Here is a 19,678-nt window from a genome sequence, read left to right as displayed (position 1 = left end):
ATCCTTCTTGTTCTTATGGTTATAAGGGAATATATACAGGAGCAGCTGATTTACCGTTTCTCTATTGTTCATTGTTCTGAAAATTTCTTTTTTATTCATCAGCTCTTTAAACTAAAGTGTTATCGTCTTTTAAATTTTTCTTCAGCTTGATTGAGATCTTTGGGTATTACTGCAATGCAAATATTCAGTAAAGATGATAGAGAAAATTTCTTTCCATTCTTCTGATCATTTTTGTTGTTCATCCCTGGACCTCTTCTATTTTTGCTGTATCTTTCTTGGAGACAGAGTGACCAGACATGAACATAGTATTGCAGGTTAGGGTGTTCTATTGATATATATAGTGACACTATAATAATTTCATTGTTCTAGTATATCCCACTCCTTATATATTAAAGTAGTATTTTCTTTGACCACCAGTGTACATTGAACAGAAGTTTTCATTCACCTAAATAATTATCTTTCCATCCCTCCTGGGTTCCAGTTAATTTAGTAATCGGCAATGTGCATGTTAGTAATTGACATTATTTCTTCCAGTTTATATTTGTCAACACTGAATTTCCTATACCATCATGAAAACTCAAATATTTCAGATATGTACCATTAATCATAATGAATTTTGTTCACTTAAGTATTTGTTCATTATCCACAGTTTCCTCCCATAACCCCCTGTTCTGATATATTCATGCTACACTGTAGGTATTATTGAAATGCTATCTGCACAGAAAATGTTCTGTGATAGTATATAAATTATACACAACCATGCAGAACTATTAAATTGGCTAATACAGATTAATGCTTTTGGGAATACACATCATCAGCAATTGCACGGAGATAAATAAGAAAAGTTTAGGCAACACATTAGAAAAAGATTCCTAAAAGTGAGAGGACATGGGTAGAGAAATAGACTTTTTTGGAAGGTGCGTACGGACACAGTACAAAACTAGCAGCCTGTGGGAGGAGTGGCTAAGGTAGTTTTGAGCCTCAGCTCATCTGGGGGTTGGAGAAGCTCCTAACATATCTTAGACAGCAAGTTATAGCTGCCTCTCTGAACTGCCCGATGGGTGACAGCACTGCTTGGAATTTCTGCAGCAACATGTGCTGTGACTTCACCTCAAGGTGCCTCTCCCACCCTCGGCATGCCCCCTACACCAGGGCTTATGAGGGGATCCTTGGAAGACAGACTTCTAGTTGTCTCTGCAGTGTCTGTGCTGGAGAAAACCACCCTCAGCTGGAACTGAGTTTTTTTTAGGACCCCTTTATACTACTCCAAACCTTTAATTGGGGTAAAAGAGCCAGCGTGGGGGCGAGGACCTCACTCATTGGTTTTACATAGGAATATTTATACAACTGTATGCAATTCTGTTTGATTCACTGCTCCTCCTGCCATATACAGATTGCTTGTTCAGGGCTGAGCCAGCTGGCTAAATATTGAGCCAGATAATTTATTATTATTTTATTTTATTTATTATTTATTTATCACTAATCTAAAGAAGTAAATGTTCTAGCATCTACATCAATTGTATTTCAATCAGCAGACATTTGTAACAAATGAATATGTAATTCTAATAATACAGGGTATTCTGTGGTCTGTTTGTGTTTTAGGGATACAGCCCCAAGTTAGGGTGATGCAGAGTGGCAGTGACCCAGTGGGAGCTGCTGGAGGCTTTGTGCTGAGGGCCACCTCCCTCGTGTACAAGAAAGTCCTTGTTAGGCAGCCTTATGGGTGTCTCCTCATGACCTCTGTGCCACCTGTTGAGAGGGGGCAGTGTGCACACTCTTCTTCAACCAGCCAGTTCTCCAAGCCAGGGCAGAGATGGGTGGAGCCATAGTTCCATCTCCTCTTTCTGAATCTCCTAGTGCGTGGTACATGCCTTATGGAGTTTTTGTGCATGCATACAGGGGTAGGACATAAAGAAATCTGTTACATGTTACAAATATTGAGAATTATGTGGAGAGAAAAAGAATAATGCAGGATAATAAACAGGATAGATGAGATGAAAACATTCCATGCTAGCCTGGTGGTGGAAATTAATTAAAGCACAGTAAAAGTAGTTACTCCACCTAAGGCCATTCCATCTATAATTGTATCTGTGCATAAAAAATTTAAAAAGGAAACCTTTGGAATGGAATTGCAAATCTGAGATCACTCTGCATGGGTGAAGGAGGGAGACCGCTGAAATCCTGGCAGGGGACAAGACTTTGAATTGCCAGGTTAATTGTTGAAATTGTGCCCAGTTGTAGGCTCATGAAGGCAGATTCTGTGGATCTACCTACATAAAAAAAATGAGCCATATTTGATAATAGACTTTCAAGCGGCACTGTGCCTTTCAGCTTTGCCTTAACATTTATTTCTCATCTTTTCTTGATCCGCCATATTATCCTGTGACAACATTCTACTGTACTGATACTGTCTCTTTAAATGTCCTCTGTATATCTTCTTCTAAAGTGAGTCATTTCTAGTTTACTAACCTAAAAGAAAACTGTCAACCAGTGCTTTACAGTTCTTAATGCATTTGTCATCTCCTTGGTTTATAATACTCTTTCTAGCTGCTTGAAAATAAAATTTACTTCTCTACTGATTTTTTTTTCATTCTCCCTTTGGCAAATATTGATTGATTTACTGTGCGTTTCTATAAGATCTAAAATGAATACGACCATTTTTAACAAACAAAATGACAACGTTAGTAGATATAGTGCCTGGTCATGCCAAAATGTTTTTGTTTGTGTGTTTATATCATTACATCTGTCACTCTAATAGTATTTCTCCATTCACGGCTGCTGCAGTGTGCAGAGGGAGCATAACAAAATGGTGTATTTGTACTTGTTCTGTTATAAAAGTGGACATACATTTTTTTTTCATTTATTGGTGATGGAGCAGAATATATTTTAAAAGAGATCTTTAAAAATCAAAAGATATTTACCATCAGAACATTACCGAGAGGTCAAATAATAATATGCAATACTATTGACTGGGCTCTTCTAACTAGTGTTTTTAATCAAAGAATATGAAAAGTAAGCCCTTGGTGCGAATTTCTAGGTCCAGGTAAGTAAGTGTGTGTTTTGCAATTGACTTCAGTGGGGCTAGATTTTCATCCCTTCTTGTTCCTATGCAATATGATTTGGAGATTTAGAAAACAGAGCTATTTTGTATTGGCAAATTGCATTGATATGTGGATTACATGTGGTTGGAGCACTAGCAGTAAGAAGATTTATAATTTATAACTCTAATCAACAGGAAGTAACCTTTTGGGATATTTGCCATTTATGTGGCCCCAATCCAGCAAAGCACTTAAGCACTTGCTTAATTTTAGGCACCTTTGTAGTCCCATTGACTGAAACGGATTTACATGCTTAAACGTAAGTGTGTGCTTAAATTTCTTGCTGGATCAGGTTTTTATGCAGCATAGTGCTTTTGTTATTACCAGGCAGTTCTTCAATCATGTATGTATGATCAAGGGATGAAACAAAAGTACAGGAGTCAATGAAATAAAGGAAAAATGTAAAACCAATTAAAACACTTCCACACATGATGGCTTTTTATGGCTGTTTGCTTGCATAGTCTAGTAATCCTGCTACCTTTAATGTCAGTGGTAGTTTTGCTATTGACTTTGTCTACATTGTGATCAGAGGTATGACTACAGCACCTGTAGACATACCTGTGCTAGCTCTGATCTAGCTAGCTTGTGTAGCAATAGCAGTGCAAGCCTGCTTGGGATGGTGTGTACTTGAGGGCTAGTCTGTGCTGCCACCTATGCTGCTGCAACTTCACTGCTATTGGTGTTCAAACTAGTTAGATCAACGCTAGCTCGGGTATGTCTATACATGCTGTTGTCACACCACTGATTGCACTGCAGACATACTCAATGGGAGAAGGATTGGTCCTGCTAGAGCTATAGAGACCATCATTTTATTATACAGTGTGCACACAGTACCTAGCACAATGTGGCTGGGTTCTCCAGGTGCTACAGCTATACAAATAAATAATGAGTACATAGTTGTCTTTCTTCATGGCCCTGATGCCATTTTTACATTCTACTGTAGGTCATTTCCCAATGTTACAGTAACAATTAGTATTTTATATGCACCTAGTTTACTCATTCTTTGAAATAGTTGGCATTTTTGCTTGCTTCTCAAATCACATGAGACATTTTACTTCATCACTGTTTTCTTTAAGTATATGTAATTTTTTAAAGATAAAAGGGTGAAAGGAAATAGGGCCAACATTTTAAAACTTGGGTGCCTAAAGTTAAACCCCTAAATTCACAAGTAGGCATCAAAATAAATGTGGCCTGATTTTCAGAGGTGCTGCTCTGACTGACTCCAGCGGTACAAGATAAGGGTGTCCAATGCCTCTGAAAATCTTCTTTTGGGACCAATTTAACATTCTTCAGTTACCAGAATTCTGTCATCTAGTTAGGAACCTGCCCCCATGTTAAGACTTTGGGGTGAGTTTCTTTGTGTTACTTTATGTCAAGATCCTGGGTTGATGAAATCACAGACTCTAACCCTAGGAATGGTTTTACTGTAGTCTCATCCAGCATCCTGTCTCTGGTGGAGAATAGGGCATACTTCTTGTTATCAACTCCCTGCTAACTGCTGTACTCTTCTGCAAAACACCGTGGTGGTAGTAATAATAATATATTTTTTTAAATACATATGAAAGAAATGTTAAGGGTGTGGTTTAAACTGACAAGAGCTCGTTAGCTAAGAGTTAAAGCTTAAGAATTTACCTGAGTAGTTCTCTTGTCATCGATATTGCAGCACAGATGTTTCCCAATCCTCCAAGTTGCTGAGTGCCTTCTGCAAGGTGTTGAGTGCCATCCAAACCTGGCAGGAGAGGTTGGGTGACATCCTGGCCTCATTAAAATCAATGATGCTAAACTCATGTTGACTTCAATGGGGCCAGGATTTTCTTGCAAAATTGGGCTCCTCGTGTGTTAGGTCGCCAATTGTTTGGACAGAACTGAAAGCAGTTGGGCATAGCTGTGCTAATTCTCTGTATTTCCTGGCTTATGTTGGTTTTAGTCAGATTGTTTCTGCCACAGAATATTTGTATTTAATTTAATGTTGTTGGGTTTTTTTGGGTAGGTATTGACATAATTTCAGATCTTTGCATTTGCTGATGCCGTGCAATGGGCAGCTCATACTAAAACCACAGGCAACAGACCTTATCAGTAAAACCCTTTCAATGATAAAAATAAAGCAGAAGTAAAAACACACTCATTAATCAAACAACTCATTCAACTCAGGGACATGGTGTCCTTTTCTCTCAACTGAAACTTTAACTGTCAAAGAAAAGCAAAGCAGTGGAGTTCTGGAATGCTGCAAGGACTATTTTCTTTAAAAGCAAAATTATTAAGATAAGAAGCAATACAGGTTGTTTGTCAAATAAAGATGACAATTATGATTAACAGTAAGGACCGCAATAACTCTGGTCAGGTAGTAAGATTGTCAAATATAGCTAGTGTTTAAAATGGGAGCTTGCATAAAACCTATATTCTGACTGATTCAAAGTCAGATAACCAAGTTAAACAGCAAAAATAAACCGCTTAAGTAAAAATGATAAGGTTGGCAGGCTTGTTTATAAATGAAATGTTATAGGAGGTACAAAAATCCATTAGTCTTTCAAAAGGAAATAAATATATATAGGATTTTCTTTAGTAAATATAATATCTAGCTGTCATAATTTCCAGTGTGTCATATTCCCCAGCGGTTTGTTGGTAGCATTTCAGTGACAGATTAAATAAAAACTCCATTTTGCTGGAACACGGTGTAGAAACCAGATAGATTTTGTTAACTATTTCCCTAAAAGAAAGCGCAAGGAGGGCTTGTAGCCTACACAATATAATTAGAGCCTGATATATTGTGTGGCATGCCAAACCAAAGTTTTGTATCAAAGTTTTGTATATATTTCTGTGGCAAATTCCTTTTTGTGGGATTATAAACTCTGAAGAAAAACAAAATTAAATATTAAAAAGATCATTTGGTATTAGCATATAATAAATGGAAATATAGCTATTCTTATAACATGCAGTCATGCAGTATTGATGTTCCTTTTAACATGTAATTCAGTAAAACACTTTGTTTTTATATGTTTTCTGGTTAACGCTGGATAGAAATTTCTGTTTGCCATGGAATGTGGTATTAACATTACAGAACTGTTGCAGTGTGGCAGTTGTCTGGGAAAACTAAAGTGTTTGGCAGCTTGTGAAAGGGGTGATGTCAGGTAGGTCCTGTTGGAAGTGAGAGACCAGGAATCGTGTTACTTAAGGAGAGTTTGCAACCTTTGCATGGGCATCTGGTTGTTTGGGGCTCTGTTTTAACCCTGTCCTTGCTAGAGTCTGTGTCAGATCCATTTATCCTTTCTATGTCATAACCAGAGAGACACAGTTTTAACAATTTAATTTTTTTGAGTTGAGAGAAACTTGAACTGCATGCGTGGCAATTTTGCTTTTGGAAAATGAAATGAGATGTGGTTTGGAAATCAGACACCTCACTCTTTAAAATGTTTTCCTGGAAACTTTTACTCACTTGTGAGGGGCTTCCACTTTGATGCTTCCTGAAAGCAGCTTTAAAGTGGGAGCCAGCAGACTTTTAACTTGTATCTTGACTTTGAGAGCCTCTGTGCAGCTTTCTTGATTCTGTGCCTCTATCTTGATTCTGAAGGCTGAATTTAACAGTATCCTATGTAATCCAATATTCTTCAATAAAGCTCTTTGAATAGGTTCCCTCAAGTTCTAAAGCCTGTTCTTGGAAAGCTGGCAGCAATATCAAGTTGTATCTGAAAGGAAGCTACAGCTTTGACACAGCATCACACCGGGAATATCAACATTTTAAAGAAGCAGTGTGAAGTTAAATATTAAGGGTGAAATTCTGCCTCCATTGAAATTAATAGAAATTTTGTCATTCACTTCAGTGGAGCCAGGATCTCATCCTGAAAAATGAAATTCCCTTACCTATGTCACTAATAACACCCTGCATTATAACAAATGAAATAATTTAAAAAATCATACTTTCACTTGTTTATGCTGTTTGTTTAGAAAATTTCCCCTGCATTCTAAAATGCCTTAGTTCAAGTATCGGTGAAGTCCTGTGCACATCTCACTTCAGAACTGGAGTAGGTTATCATCTCAGTTAATTTCCACTCTTAAAATATTTCTTTTTTTGTTAACTGCTTTGATAGTCCTTAAGATGTCTGAATAGTTTCATGAACACTAATACAGTAAATTAGGGCTGTCAAGCAATTAAAAACTAATTGTGATTAATTGCATTGTTAAACAATAATAGAATACAATAATAAAATACAATATAATTTAAATATTTTTGGATGTTTTCTACGTTCTCAAATATATTGATTTCAATTACAACACAGAATATAAAGTGTATAGTGCTCATTTTATATTTATTTTCACTGTAAAAAACACAAAAAATAGTATTTTTCAATTCACCTAATACAAGTACTGTACTGCAATCTCTTTATCATGAAAGTTGAACTTACAAATGTAGAATTATGTACAAAACCCCCTGCATTCAAAAATAAAACAACATAAAATCTTAGCGCCTACAAGTCCACTCAGTCCTATTTCTTGTTCAGCCAACCGCTTAGACAAACAAGTTTGTTTAAATTTGCAGGAGCTAATGCTGTCTGCTTCTTGTGTACAGTGTTACCTGAAAGTGAGAATGGGCATTTGCATGGCACTTTTGCCAATGCCCCTCACTCCTTTCCTTGCCCCTTCCCCCCAACTCCACCCCATCCCAGTCCCTGGCCCAATACCCATTCCAACCCCATCCCCAAAGTCTCCGCCCTAACTCCACCGCCTTCCTGCCCCATTGAATCCCTTCCCAAATCCCCACCTCTTCCCCCAGCGCACCACGTTCCCCCTTTTTCCCCCCTCCCTTCCTGCCTCGTGAATCAGCTGTTTCACTGCACAAGCCCCGGGAGGGAGGAGGGAGAAGTGGGATGTGGCAGCATGCTCACGGAGGAGGCGGAGGCGGAGGTGGAGGTGAGCTGAAGCAGGGAGGTGGGTCGGGGCCATGGGGAGATGCTGATAAGTGCTAAGGACACACCAATTTTTTTCTGTGGGTGCTCCAGCCCCAGAGCACCCACGGAGTCAGCACCTATGCACTGTTGTAGCTGGTGTCGCAAGTTGTTTACATGCCAGATGCGCTAAACATTCATGTGTCCCTTCATGCTTCAACCACCATTTCAGAGGACATGCATCCCTGCTGATGATGGGTTCTGTTTCATAACAACCCAAAGCAGTGTGGACCGACACATGTTCATTTTCATCATTTGCATCAGATGCCACTAGCAGAAGGTTGATTTTTTTTTTTTTTGGTGGTTTGGGTTCTGTAGTTTCTGCATTGGAGTGTTGCTCTTTTAAGACTTCTGAAAGCATGCTCCACACCTCGTCCCTCTCAAATTTTGGAAGGTGCTTCAGATTCTTAAAGCTTGGGTCGAGTGCTGTAGCTATCTTTAGAAATCTCACATTAGTGCCTTTTTTGCATTTTGTCAAATCTGTACCGAACATGTTTTTAAAATGAATAACGTGCTGGATCATCATCTGAGACTACTATAACATGATATATATGGCAGAATGCGAGTAAAACAGAACTGGAGACATACAATTCTCCCCCAAGGAGTTCAGTCACAAATATAATTAACACGTTATTTTTTTAATGAGCATCATCAGCATGGAAGCATGTCCTCTGGAATGGTGGCTGAAGCATGAAGGAGCATATGAATGTTTAGCCTATCTGGCATATAAATGCCTTGCAATGCCAGTTACAAAAGTCCCATGTGAACTCCTTTGCTCACTTTCTTGTGACATTGTAAATAAGAAGAGGGCAGCATTATCTCCTGTAAATGTAAACAAACTTGTTTGTCTTAATGATTGGCTGAACAAGAAGTAGGACTGAGTGAACTTGTAGGCTCTAAAGTTTTGCATTGTTTTGCTTTTGAGTGCAGTTATGTAACAAAAAATCTACATTTGTGAGTTGAACTTTCATGACAAAGAGATTGCACTACAGTATTTGTATGAGGTGAATTGAAAAATACTATTTCTTTATTATTTTTACAGTGCAAATATTTGTCATAAAAATAATACTATTAAGTGAGCACTGTAAACTTTGTATTCTGTGTGGTAATTGAAATAAATATAATTGAAAATGTTAAAATATCAAAATTTTTTATCAATTTCAATTAGTATTCTATTGTTTGACAGTGTGATTTAAAACTGTGATTAATCACGATAGATTTTTTTAATTGCGATTTTTTTTGAGTTAATCGCATGAGTTTACTACAATTAATTGACAGCCCTGCTATAAATAATTGATTTAGTACACAGAGCCCTTCATTTAACACATTTAATTCTTAAACTGTTCTACTTTACATTTGTAGGTAACCTTGGATACACTAGCAGTTTATTATCTAAAAATGTAATTCCTTTAACAGATCTTCAGATAAAAGGATTTAGTGCTCTTTTAATATATATATTTAGTTTGGAACACAGAAAATGTATTTTTAAACAGCTTTAGTTAAGAAAATATTGGATCGTATTCTAGTCTGACATGAACTGGTAAGGTTGCAAGTCTCAAGTGGTCTTTTAGCTAAACATTTTCAATGCACTACAGGAGTTTATAGTCAAAGAAGTCTATTTAAAGTAAATAGATGATATATTGATAAAACCTCCATGATGTTTCTAAAAATGACTGTTTAGTGTATATATAAAGTGTGTAATAACTAAGTCTATTAGTTAGCAAAACAGTTTTATTTACTGGTTTTAGCTTTCTGTACTATTTTGGGGAAAGACCAAGGCCAATACTTTGTCCCAGTTGCTGTTTTCCCAGACTCTAGGCTTTTTAAAAGGGGAAATACTATTTAATGTCATTTTTTAGGTTTCTTTGGTGAATTTAGAGGTGTTGAAAAGTTCTGGAGGGAGTTAGGTCGGGTATCCCTCTACCTGAAGAATGATGGCTGTGATGTGTGTGGCATAAAGTCGAGTACAAATCAGAAACATTATGCAATCCTCAGTGCTCAAAGTGATTTGGAGAAGCAATAATATTTATTTGAAGGGTGTAATGATTTGCTTATAAAATATTTTGTAAAATATACTTAAAATGCTGCATTGTTTTTTTTCCAGCTAAGTAACTTGAAACAAGTCAGGTTTGTGGATGTGTCAACAAACAAGTTCCCCACTATTCCAATTTGTATACTTCGGATGTCAAGTTTGCACTGGCTGGATATTAGCAACAACAAACTGAAAGATCTCCCACAAGATATAGACAGGTAGTTCCTTACATTTCATAAATAGGCTCATGAACTAGAAAATTTGTTTAGAATGTAACATGATAGCAACCAGCAAGTTTTAATTTACCAATTATTGTTTGAAAGGGACACCATCACCGGAAAACTCCATTTCCAGCTGCAAATGTATCTAGTATTTTACAAGTAAAGCCTACCATTTACATTACAGAAAGATATTGGAGAACAAAATATATTTTCCTCAATTTTCTAGTGTGTTGACCACATGGTGTGTAGTCAGTTTCCCTGTTTTGTGGTTAGCTAGTTGCTCTTCCTGTCTTATTCCCTGAGCAACATAATGATCTGTGTGGAGATAGAAGCAGCAAGTTTGCTTGAAAAGGCAGCAACTGTGCAGGGGCAGCAACTGTGCAGCTACATAGAAAGGAATAGGAGGTGGGGAGAAAGGTCAAGCCAAAGCATGCTTAATGTGACTCATAGAGCCTGGTAAACATCAGTAGGGAAGCAAACTAATCTGTATGAATTTTAAATTTCCATCCCCTTCCCAAGAAAATCATTACAAATTCTTGCTATTGGGCTCGCAATTTCATGCCCCAGTTCCTGTAATATTCTTGGATGGAGGTTATTTGACTCCCTAATTTGGCCAGTAAGCTGTTTGAGTTTGACTTCCACCTTGGATGTGGTATTTTCTACTTCCACGTCCTCATTTCCATTAGCCACCCTAGCAGTACCTGAAAACTCCTCATTACCCTTATTAAAGGCTGAGGCAAAATATTCATTTAGGTGTTGGGCCTTGCCTATATTATCTTTGATCTGCACCCCATCCTCAGAGCTTAGCAGTCCCACTTCTTCTTTTTCTTGTTTTCTTTTTACTTATATGGCTAAAGAACCTTGGGTTTAATTATTTTTAATTTCCTTTTGCAAGGTGCAACTCTGTTTTGCTTTTGGCAGTTCTCACTTTTTTCCCCTACATCTTCTGACCTCCAGGAAGTAGCCTTCCTTGTTGATCCATACCATCTTCCATTCCTTTTAGGATTTCTGCTTTCTCTTAATAACCTGTTTGAGATGCTTGTTTATCCAGTTCGGTCTGCAGCCCTTCCCTACAATTTCCCTCCCACCTTGTTTGGGATGCTGGCTCCAGATAGCTTATGCAACTTTGACTTAAAGGAATTACAAGCCTCTTCCTCATTCAGATCCTTTTGTTCTTCAGTTCAGTCCACTTCCCTATATACCTCCCATAAGTTTTTTAAGTTTGTCCTTTTGAAATCAGGGATCCTAGTTACATACCTATTTTTATCCTTCCATTTAGTTAAAACTGAAGTAGCTCATGATCACATGAATCAAGATTCTCCTCTACAACCAGTTCTTCTGTAAGGTCCTTGGTACTTACTAATACTAAATATAAAATGGCATCACCCGTTGTTGGTTAGGTGACTTTGATGGAAGAAATCTGTCAGCTATCACATCCAGAAATATCTGAGCCCTACCATTATTAGTAGCACTTGAACTCCAATGGATATCTAAGAAATTAAAGTCTCCCGTAATCACACAATTCCAAGTAGTATTTAGTTCATTAAAAATATTAAAGAGGTCTCTATCCATATCAGATCCTGAGGGGCTGTAGCATACTCCATCCACTATCCCAGTGGAGTATTAGGGTATGGCTACATTTGAAACTTCAAAGCGCTGCCGCGGCACGTACTCCACATCCTGATGGGGTTTAGCTTGCAGTGCTGGGAGCCAAGCTCCCAGCGCTGCAGCACTGTTTACACTGGCGCTTTACAGCGCTGTATCTTGCAGCGCTCAGGGGAGTGTTTTTTTCACACCCCTGAGTGAGAAAGTTGAGCGCTGTAAAGCACCAGTGTAGCCAAGGCCTTAGTTAGCTTTCTTCCCTAAAGTGATTTTCAGCCAAATAGATTCCATTTTATCCATTCCATCACTTCTAATTTCTTTACAGTATACCTCATCATTAATGTACACTGCTACTCTACTATCTTTACCCTTTTTTCTTTCCTGAACAGCAAATATCCTTCAATATCTATAATGTAGCCATGATGACTCTTTCACCATGCTTCTGTTATCCCTATAATATCTGGTTTCACTCTCTCACTTTTTCCAGCGTCACACTGGGCTCATGGGCTACTGCTTGGCTTTCTTGCTTCATTTCCTTTGCTTCTTTCTCTCTGTTCTTGCCTGTGACCTCAGTATTTGTTTGTCATACACCCCTCCCTACCCAAAGCAGTACTCAGCCCATAAGCTCCTGAGTGAGTTCATACACACCTTTGGTCTCAGATGGGACATATGTTTACAGTTATGATAACTGGCGGGTGAGTTCACACTTATAGACATAAATGGAGTTTTAACCCAACTCATTACAAAGTTTCATCCAGCTGATAACCTAGCATTGCTAACTCCAAATATTAAAACTCTCAGCTAGGCCCCTCCAAATCAAGAGATTGGATTAAAAATAATGAATATTTAAATGTATACATTTTTGGTTCTTTTTATTAATCTTCTGGTTTCTGAGATTTTAGAGTGCTCTTGCTTCAATCTTTTCTCTGCAAGGATGAGGACTAGAAACTTTTACTCTTATATATACATTTAGTTCATTAAAAATATTAAAGAGGTCTCTATCCATATCAGATCCTGAGGGGCTGTTGCATACCCCATCCACTATCCCAGTGGAGTATTAGTTAGCTTTCTTCCCTAAAGTGATTTTCAGCCAAATAGATTCCATTTTATCCATTCGATCACTTCTCCCTTTAAGAGAGGTGAGGTTCACAATAAATATTATGAGAGTTGGCAACACTGTCTAATGTGCTGAAGCACCACTTGCCACACCTTCTAGAACTCAAAGGAAATGTCTCTCATGCAATACAGCTGCATTACTATTCTAGCAGTAGAACCAGGTTAATAAGAAAAACAATAGTACCTCAGGTTTTATAGTTCTGGCCCCCACATTCACTCTCAAAATGTTCAGCCCCAAATTACTATTGTGTGAAGAAAGGATAAGGGGATGCAAAACAAATGAAAGGAGCCTACTCCCTAAACCACAAGATTAGATCCTTTATCTTGATTTCAGTCATACTTGTAAGAGTTCCCTTATATATTTTGTTCTCACCTATATTTTCGGCAACAAAATAAAGGCCAAATCCTGGTCACATGACTCTTACAAGTAGTTCCCACATATATTTTTGTTCCCACTTATACTTTGATGACTTTCTCACAGAATGAGGTACATGAGAACTTTACATCACATTGTGTGGCAAGGCATCGTGTGCACACACCTTCACTGCACCATGAAAGTGCACACTACTGTTCTAGCTTCTGATTTGGGCACAACTTTTAGTTCTTCTCGCAGGTGTATTATTAGCATCTATCTTATCAAACCATGCATGAAACTTCCCACTGAAGTCAATGGAGTGTTCTGTGAAAATAAAAAACAGCATAAGGAAAAGCATATGGTTCATGTGAATATTTTCATACTTCTTTCCCAGAGGAAGACATTAACAGTTGGTGTTTGAATAGATACACATATATAATAAAAGATCTTTAAAATATATTGTATTTTTAAGCCACGTTTCTCTGTTATGCTTCCTTAGGCTCAGTGAACTGCAGACATTTCTCCTGCAGAAAAACAAGTTGACTTATCTTCCACGAGCTTTGCTCAATATGCCAAAGCTCAGCTTGCTGGTGGTTAGTGGTGATGATCTGGTCGAGATACCCACCGACATTTGTGAATCACACACAGGTTTAAAGTAAGTTATAGTTAGGGAGAAATGAATATGCTCAAAAGTAGAAAGGTAAGTGACCCAGTGCAGTAATGGTCCTCAAAAACAATTTTACAATTCTCTTTTCCTTTCCTTTTATTGGGTTCTGCATTCATGCTTGCTGGGCTGGATATGTTGTTACCTGTGCAACTTCCACCAAACCTGGGGCAAAATTCTGACCTCATTTACATGAGAACCACTCTTTAAGGGCAATGAAATCACTGAAGTCCAGTGGGGAATTGTACAAGTGTACCTCAGGGTTCCTGATATTTCACCTGCTACTGAGAAGTGCTTTTGTACTTGTACTGAGACTTTATTGCCTCATCAACATTCAGTGTTTGTGTCAGCTTAATAATGTATATATTCTTGGTTGAGAGACTGTATACTATAGATGCAGAACAATGGACTTGTAAGTCTTTCCCATTTGTAACTATGATTATCCCATGTCTTGATTTGACACTCAGGATTTAGGACCTGAAGTCATTTGAATCTGATAGAGCAGTTCCTGGTAGTGTTACTATGCCATATAATTAATTGGAGTGAAATTTTTCCTTTTTGATAGTTGAAATTTCACTGATTAATTTATTTTTGTTACTTTCAAGAGATGTCCCCATAGTTTTCAGAATTATGTACACATACTTTGTGCATGGAATTATTGAGCAGTTTGTGCAACCATGTGATTTTCATTTTCAAAGTATTGGTTTCGTATATTTACAAACATGACAAAAGGGGTTGCAGATTGAACTTCTCTGTTGTAATGGATGTTGGGAAGTAACTGTAACTACCAAGGGTGTGCATCATTAACTAAAGAATTCTGACTAAATCCTGGAATGCTGTGAAACCTGGATAGGATGGGGTCTATGTTGAAGTTTTTTCTTCTGATCAGGAGTTGCTGTAGAATTATGGTACAGCTGGTCAGATGTTGTGAAGTGTGATATGTACAGATGCCCCAAAATGCTAAAACTCTGTTCCTACAGAAAAAAATATTGCAGTATGGATGTACTGAATTGTATTAGGGAGAACAGAATGTAAAGAGAGTTCTACCTAAAATATTTATTTGCTCCATAATAGAAAGACCATAAAACACTTTTGTTCAATTACTTAAGCATAGTAATTCTTCACAACTCCCCCTCTGCCTGCGAGTTGCCACTTTTAAGTAATATTGACTAGCTAATAAAACCGAGTGGCCTGTTGGTCACATGCATGGACTGTGTGTGGGATACACGCAAACAAGACAAGTTAGTAAATATAATTTATAGAGTTAATCAATTCATACTGTTTGTAATTTCAGAATAGGGAAATTTTTTTAACATAATCAGTATTTGACATATAGTAAACTACATTTGTCTGCCTATGTTAAGAAGTTATCCTTTCATGTTAACATTTCTTTTTCTACAGATTTATAAGCCTTAAGGATAATCCTCTTGAAACATTCTTGTATCACGATACTGAAGACAACGTAGAAAGTGAACGTGATCGAGAGCAATTTGAAAAAGAATTTATGAAAGCCTACCTTGCAGACATAAGAGAAAGAGGTATATGCACTAAATTTTTAGTACATCTCCCATTATTTATAATACAATTGTAGATTTCATAAAGATTTCCTGGCCACATCAAAATAATATTCTTGAGTTATACAGAGAGATCAACAATATCCTGAATCTTTATAAAAAGTGAAGACGCGTGTAAGAGCACAATCATATATAAGAGCACATGAAATATGCAATTTTAAAAGCTGTAAAAGTTCTATATGCTATTGGAGGAGGGTGAAAGTCCTTTTATCTTTTTTTCAAAATAAGAGGAGCTTTCAGATATATTTTGATGAGAGATGCCAGAATCAGAGCCCTGGATCTGAACAAACATATACAAACTTCACGGAGGGGTCAAAATTCATTATGGTTAGAGCCCTACCAAATTCATGGTCCATTTTGGCGATAGGGTTTTAAAAATCATAAATTTCATGATTTCAGATATTTAAATCTGAAACTTCACAGTGTTGTAATTGTAAGGGTCCTGACTCATAACGGAGTTGTGTGGGGGTCACAAGGTTATTGTAGGGCAGGGGTTGTGGTACTGCTACACTTACTTCTGTGCTGCTGCTGGCAGCAGCGCTGCCTGTAGAGCTGGGCATCTGGAGAAGGGTGGCTGCTGGCTGGGAGCTCAGCTCTGAAGGCAGAGCCACCACCAGCAGCAGTGCAGAAGTAAGGATAGCATAGTATGATATTACCATCCTTACTTCTGCGCTGCTGCCTGTAGAGATATGCCCTCAATCAGCGGCCACTACTCTCCAGCTGCCCAGCTCTGAAGATAGCAGCGCAGAAGTAAGGGTAGAATGGTATGGTATTGCACTGCCTTCAGAGCTGGTGCCCTGCCAGCAGCTGCTGTTCTCCAGCGGCCCAGATCTGAAAGAAGCGCAGAAGTAAGAGAATACCATAGCCCCCTAAAATAACCTTGTGATCTCCCCTGCAACTCCTTTTTGGGTCAGGAACCCCAATTTGAGAAACGCTGGTCTCCCTGTGAAATTTGTATAGTATAGGTTAAAAGCACACAAAAGACAAGATTTCATGGGGGGAGACCAGATTTCATGGTCTGTGATGCATTTTTCATGGTCGTGAATTTGGTAGGGCCCTAATTATAGTGGTTATTATGGCAAGAGGCCTTGATTAGAGAACAGGCCCACACTGAACTTGGAATTATGCTCTAGAGCTGGGTCACCCCCTCTGCTCCCTTAGTAGTGCCACCGTGGAGGGAAAATAAACAGAAAATATCAGATCAGAATTTGGCTTTAAAGGTCTTGGAGATGTGTACAAAACAAGTGTGTAGTGATGGTGTTCTATTTGCATTACTGGTGGGGATGTCATATGTGAGGAAGTCCATTCATTTGTGGTGTTCCTGGGTTATTTGGTTTGATCTGGGATAATTGACAGATTTTTTTAAAATGAATGTAGTCTTTAAAAATTGTCCTGGGAGCCCTGGGCATTGAATATATACTCATTTATTTTGGTGCATATTTAAATAAATAATTATTATTGTTAATAAAAACACTATAGTGTTTTTTTAAAGTGAACTGCAAATCAATAAATATATATTTAAAAATTGTTTCTACCCATAAGTGCTAATCCTGTGAATTTAGACAGACACAAAATACATTCACCTTTGCAGATGCACAGTTTCAATTTTAAGGCCAGTTATGATAATCTAGACTGACATTCTGCATAACAGACCAGTAGAATCTAGGAAAACTAGCACACACATCATTTGCTGTTGTAGTTCACCTTTGAAATAAAACAAAGACATTGAGCTATTTCTGGGCAAGGTTTAAATATAACTGTTAGTTGATGATCATACAGCTGAAATTTTAAATAGTATATTTTTTCTTCTTTTACAGAATCTATGCCTTGCTATACTACAAAGGTATCATTTACTATCCAGCTCTGAAGATCAGAAATCTCTAAGACACTGTGGGATACCAGAAAAACTCAATATTTGTCTGTGGTTGGAAAACATTGATATCATGGAGAGTCATAAGCAGCTCTTAAATAATGATTACAGAATTTCTTATTTGTTACCATACTTGCTTTCAATATCCACAGACAAAATTGCAAGGACTAAATAGTTTTCATCAGATGAAATTTCACTTTTTAAATCAACACATTTATTTTCAAGTCAACAGCAACAAGCACTAAATTACACATGGCTAAGGCCCTCATCATGCAAACACATACATGTGCCGTACTTCATGACTGTGAATAGTACTATTGCAATCAATGGGGTTACAGTAGTAAAGTTAAGCAGGTATGTGTTTGCGGGATAGGGGCTGTATCTGGTTTATATTCTGTTGCAGTTCAGCTGAAAAAAGATTTGTTCCTGTGCAAACAGTGGAAGTGTTAATGCGTTAGAAAATGCATGTGATCTATTATATTTTAAAGACCAAATAACTAATTCAATTGTTTGGAATAGTTCTTGATGGTAGGTTTAAATACATTATTTACGGGTGATGTTTTTACTTTTTGCTGTTCAGAAAGGTCCTACTTTGGTTTTTCAGTTTAAATAAATTCCAGCAAGTAGACACTCAGTATGGAGTGTCTACTTGCTGGAATACCATTGCTTTTTTCATTATATTACAAGCATTTAAATGATCACAAATATTAGTACACAGGTGACTGGAATTTTTGCGGTAAGCAATTTTTATATAATAGGACTTTAAAGAAAAATAATCTCTGGGAAGAAGTTTCAATTAATAAAACATCATGAAAATATTTAAAAACCGAACACTTTGACTAATAATGATAGTTCTGAATTACAGTATTTTTGTTGGTATAACAATGAATTGTTTTTGTATGTAATGCAAATGCCTTAGTTCTATAAGTATGATGATTTTGCTGGTTATGATATTTGTTTTGCTTGTTTTGTAATCTGTTATACATAATTCTGTAAGTGTAAATACTATAGAATGATTTAGTTTTGCATATGAATATTTTTCATTTATTAAATCAACTTTTAATCTAAAAATACTAATTGAAACTTGAAGCCATTTAATTAAAATCATCCTAAACTGTGTAAGTGTGAATGTGGGAGAAACATGTAATAGAGAGTAGTAACATCATGAGGATGACATGTTACAGAAGAGTGATAGCTCTGCTATAGCGGTGAGATAAAGACCAGTTTCTGGTTAAAGTTCACCAACACCACATGGTGAGCAAAGAAGAGTATCAGAAATATTACTTAGAGAGGTAACTAAAATAATATTTTTATTGCATTTCTAAGAACAATTTTGAAAATATGATTTTACAATATTAAATTATTTTTCTACATTTGTTATAGTGGTAAAGATAAGGTGAGATTAATTGGCCCCCAAATATTATGTAAAATACCTCAGATCAATAATATAGTGTGAATATAATACAACTTATTAAACTCTAAGACCCTGATCCTGTAAACACTTACCAACATGCTCAACATGAACCATATCAATAGTCCTATGACTACTCATTTGCATCATGCATGGGTACCATTTAATAGATCATACCACTAAAATGATATAAGAGATACAGAAGTCACTGCATGACATTAGAAAGGGAGAAAAGGCGGATTGTATTTAATTAATACTTTATGGCATGGAAAATCATAGGCTATATCAATATTATTTTAGTTTCTCTCCTTTATTTACTGATTTTGTGTAAACAACAGTTGTGGAATGCCAGTTTTCAGCAAACATATTTTTGTTGCTTATGCCTTTATGGCTTTTGCTAAAAAGAATATTTTAAATTAATTTATTTTCAGGTTTAAAGACTCAGGTAATACAATTATCCTCTTACAGGTTGTTATAAAGTACAGTAAATAAAATCATATATGGGATGTACTAATAAAACTGGGATCACCTTCTGATCTTGTAACAAATGCTAGGTAACAGGACCTCAGAGGTTTTATATATTTATTCATTTTATGAAGTCTTAAAAAATTTACCACATACCATCTGGACTGAGGGACTAAACCTGTTAGACTTGGGCCAGATCCATTGGTAACACACAGTCAGGTGCACAATGCCCCAGCTATCAGCTACTGGTAATGGGAAAAGTACTGGGATTTTAGTCCCTTACTGTATCTATCACATCACCAGTGAATAGCAAGTGTTTTATAAAGGTAA

General features: G+C 37.0%; 1 protein-coding gene across 1 annotated transcript in view; it reads left to right on the top strand.

Annotated features, from left to right (window-relative positions):
• The window catches only part of LRRC2 (leucine rich repeat containing 2), a 76,475-nt gene extending 57,130 nt beyond the window's left edge, over positions 1 to 19,345 (top strand). The window contains exons 6-9 of the mRNA XM_032806431.2: positions 10,143 to 10,288; positions 13,864 to 14,019; positions 15,430 to 15,566; positions 17,420 to 19,345. Coding sequence (XP_032662322.1) covers positions 10,143 to 10,288; positions 13,864 to 14,019; positions 15,430 to 15,566; positions 17,420 to 17,469 — 489 coding nt within the window. The 3' untranslated portion in view covers positions 17,470 to 19,345. The remainder of the gene's footprint in view (positions 1 to 10,142; positions 10,289 to 13,863; positions 14,020 to 15,429; positions 15,567 to 17,419) is intronic.
• The last annotated feature ends 333 nt before the right edge of the window (positions 19,346 to 19,678 follow it).

This window comes from Chelonoidis abingdonii, chromosome 6 (assembly GCF_003597395.2).
Source record: "Chelonoidis abingdonii isolate Lonesome George chromosome 6, CheloAbing_2.0, whole genome shotgun sequence".
NCBI lineage: Eukaryota > Metazoa > Chordata > Testudines > Testudinidae > Chelonoidis > Chelonoidis abingdonii.
This window is presented reverse-complemented; position numbering and strand designations above follow the sequence as displayed.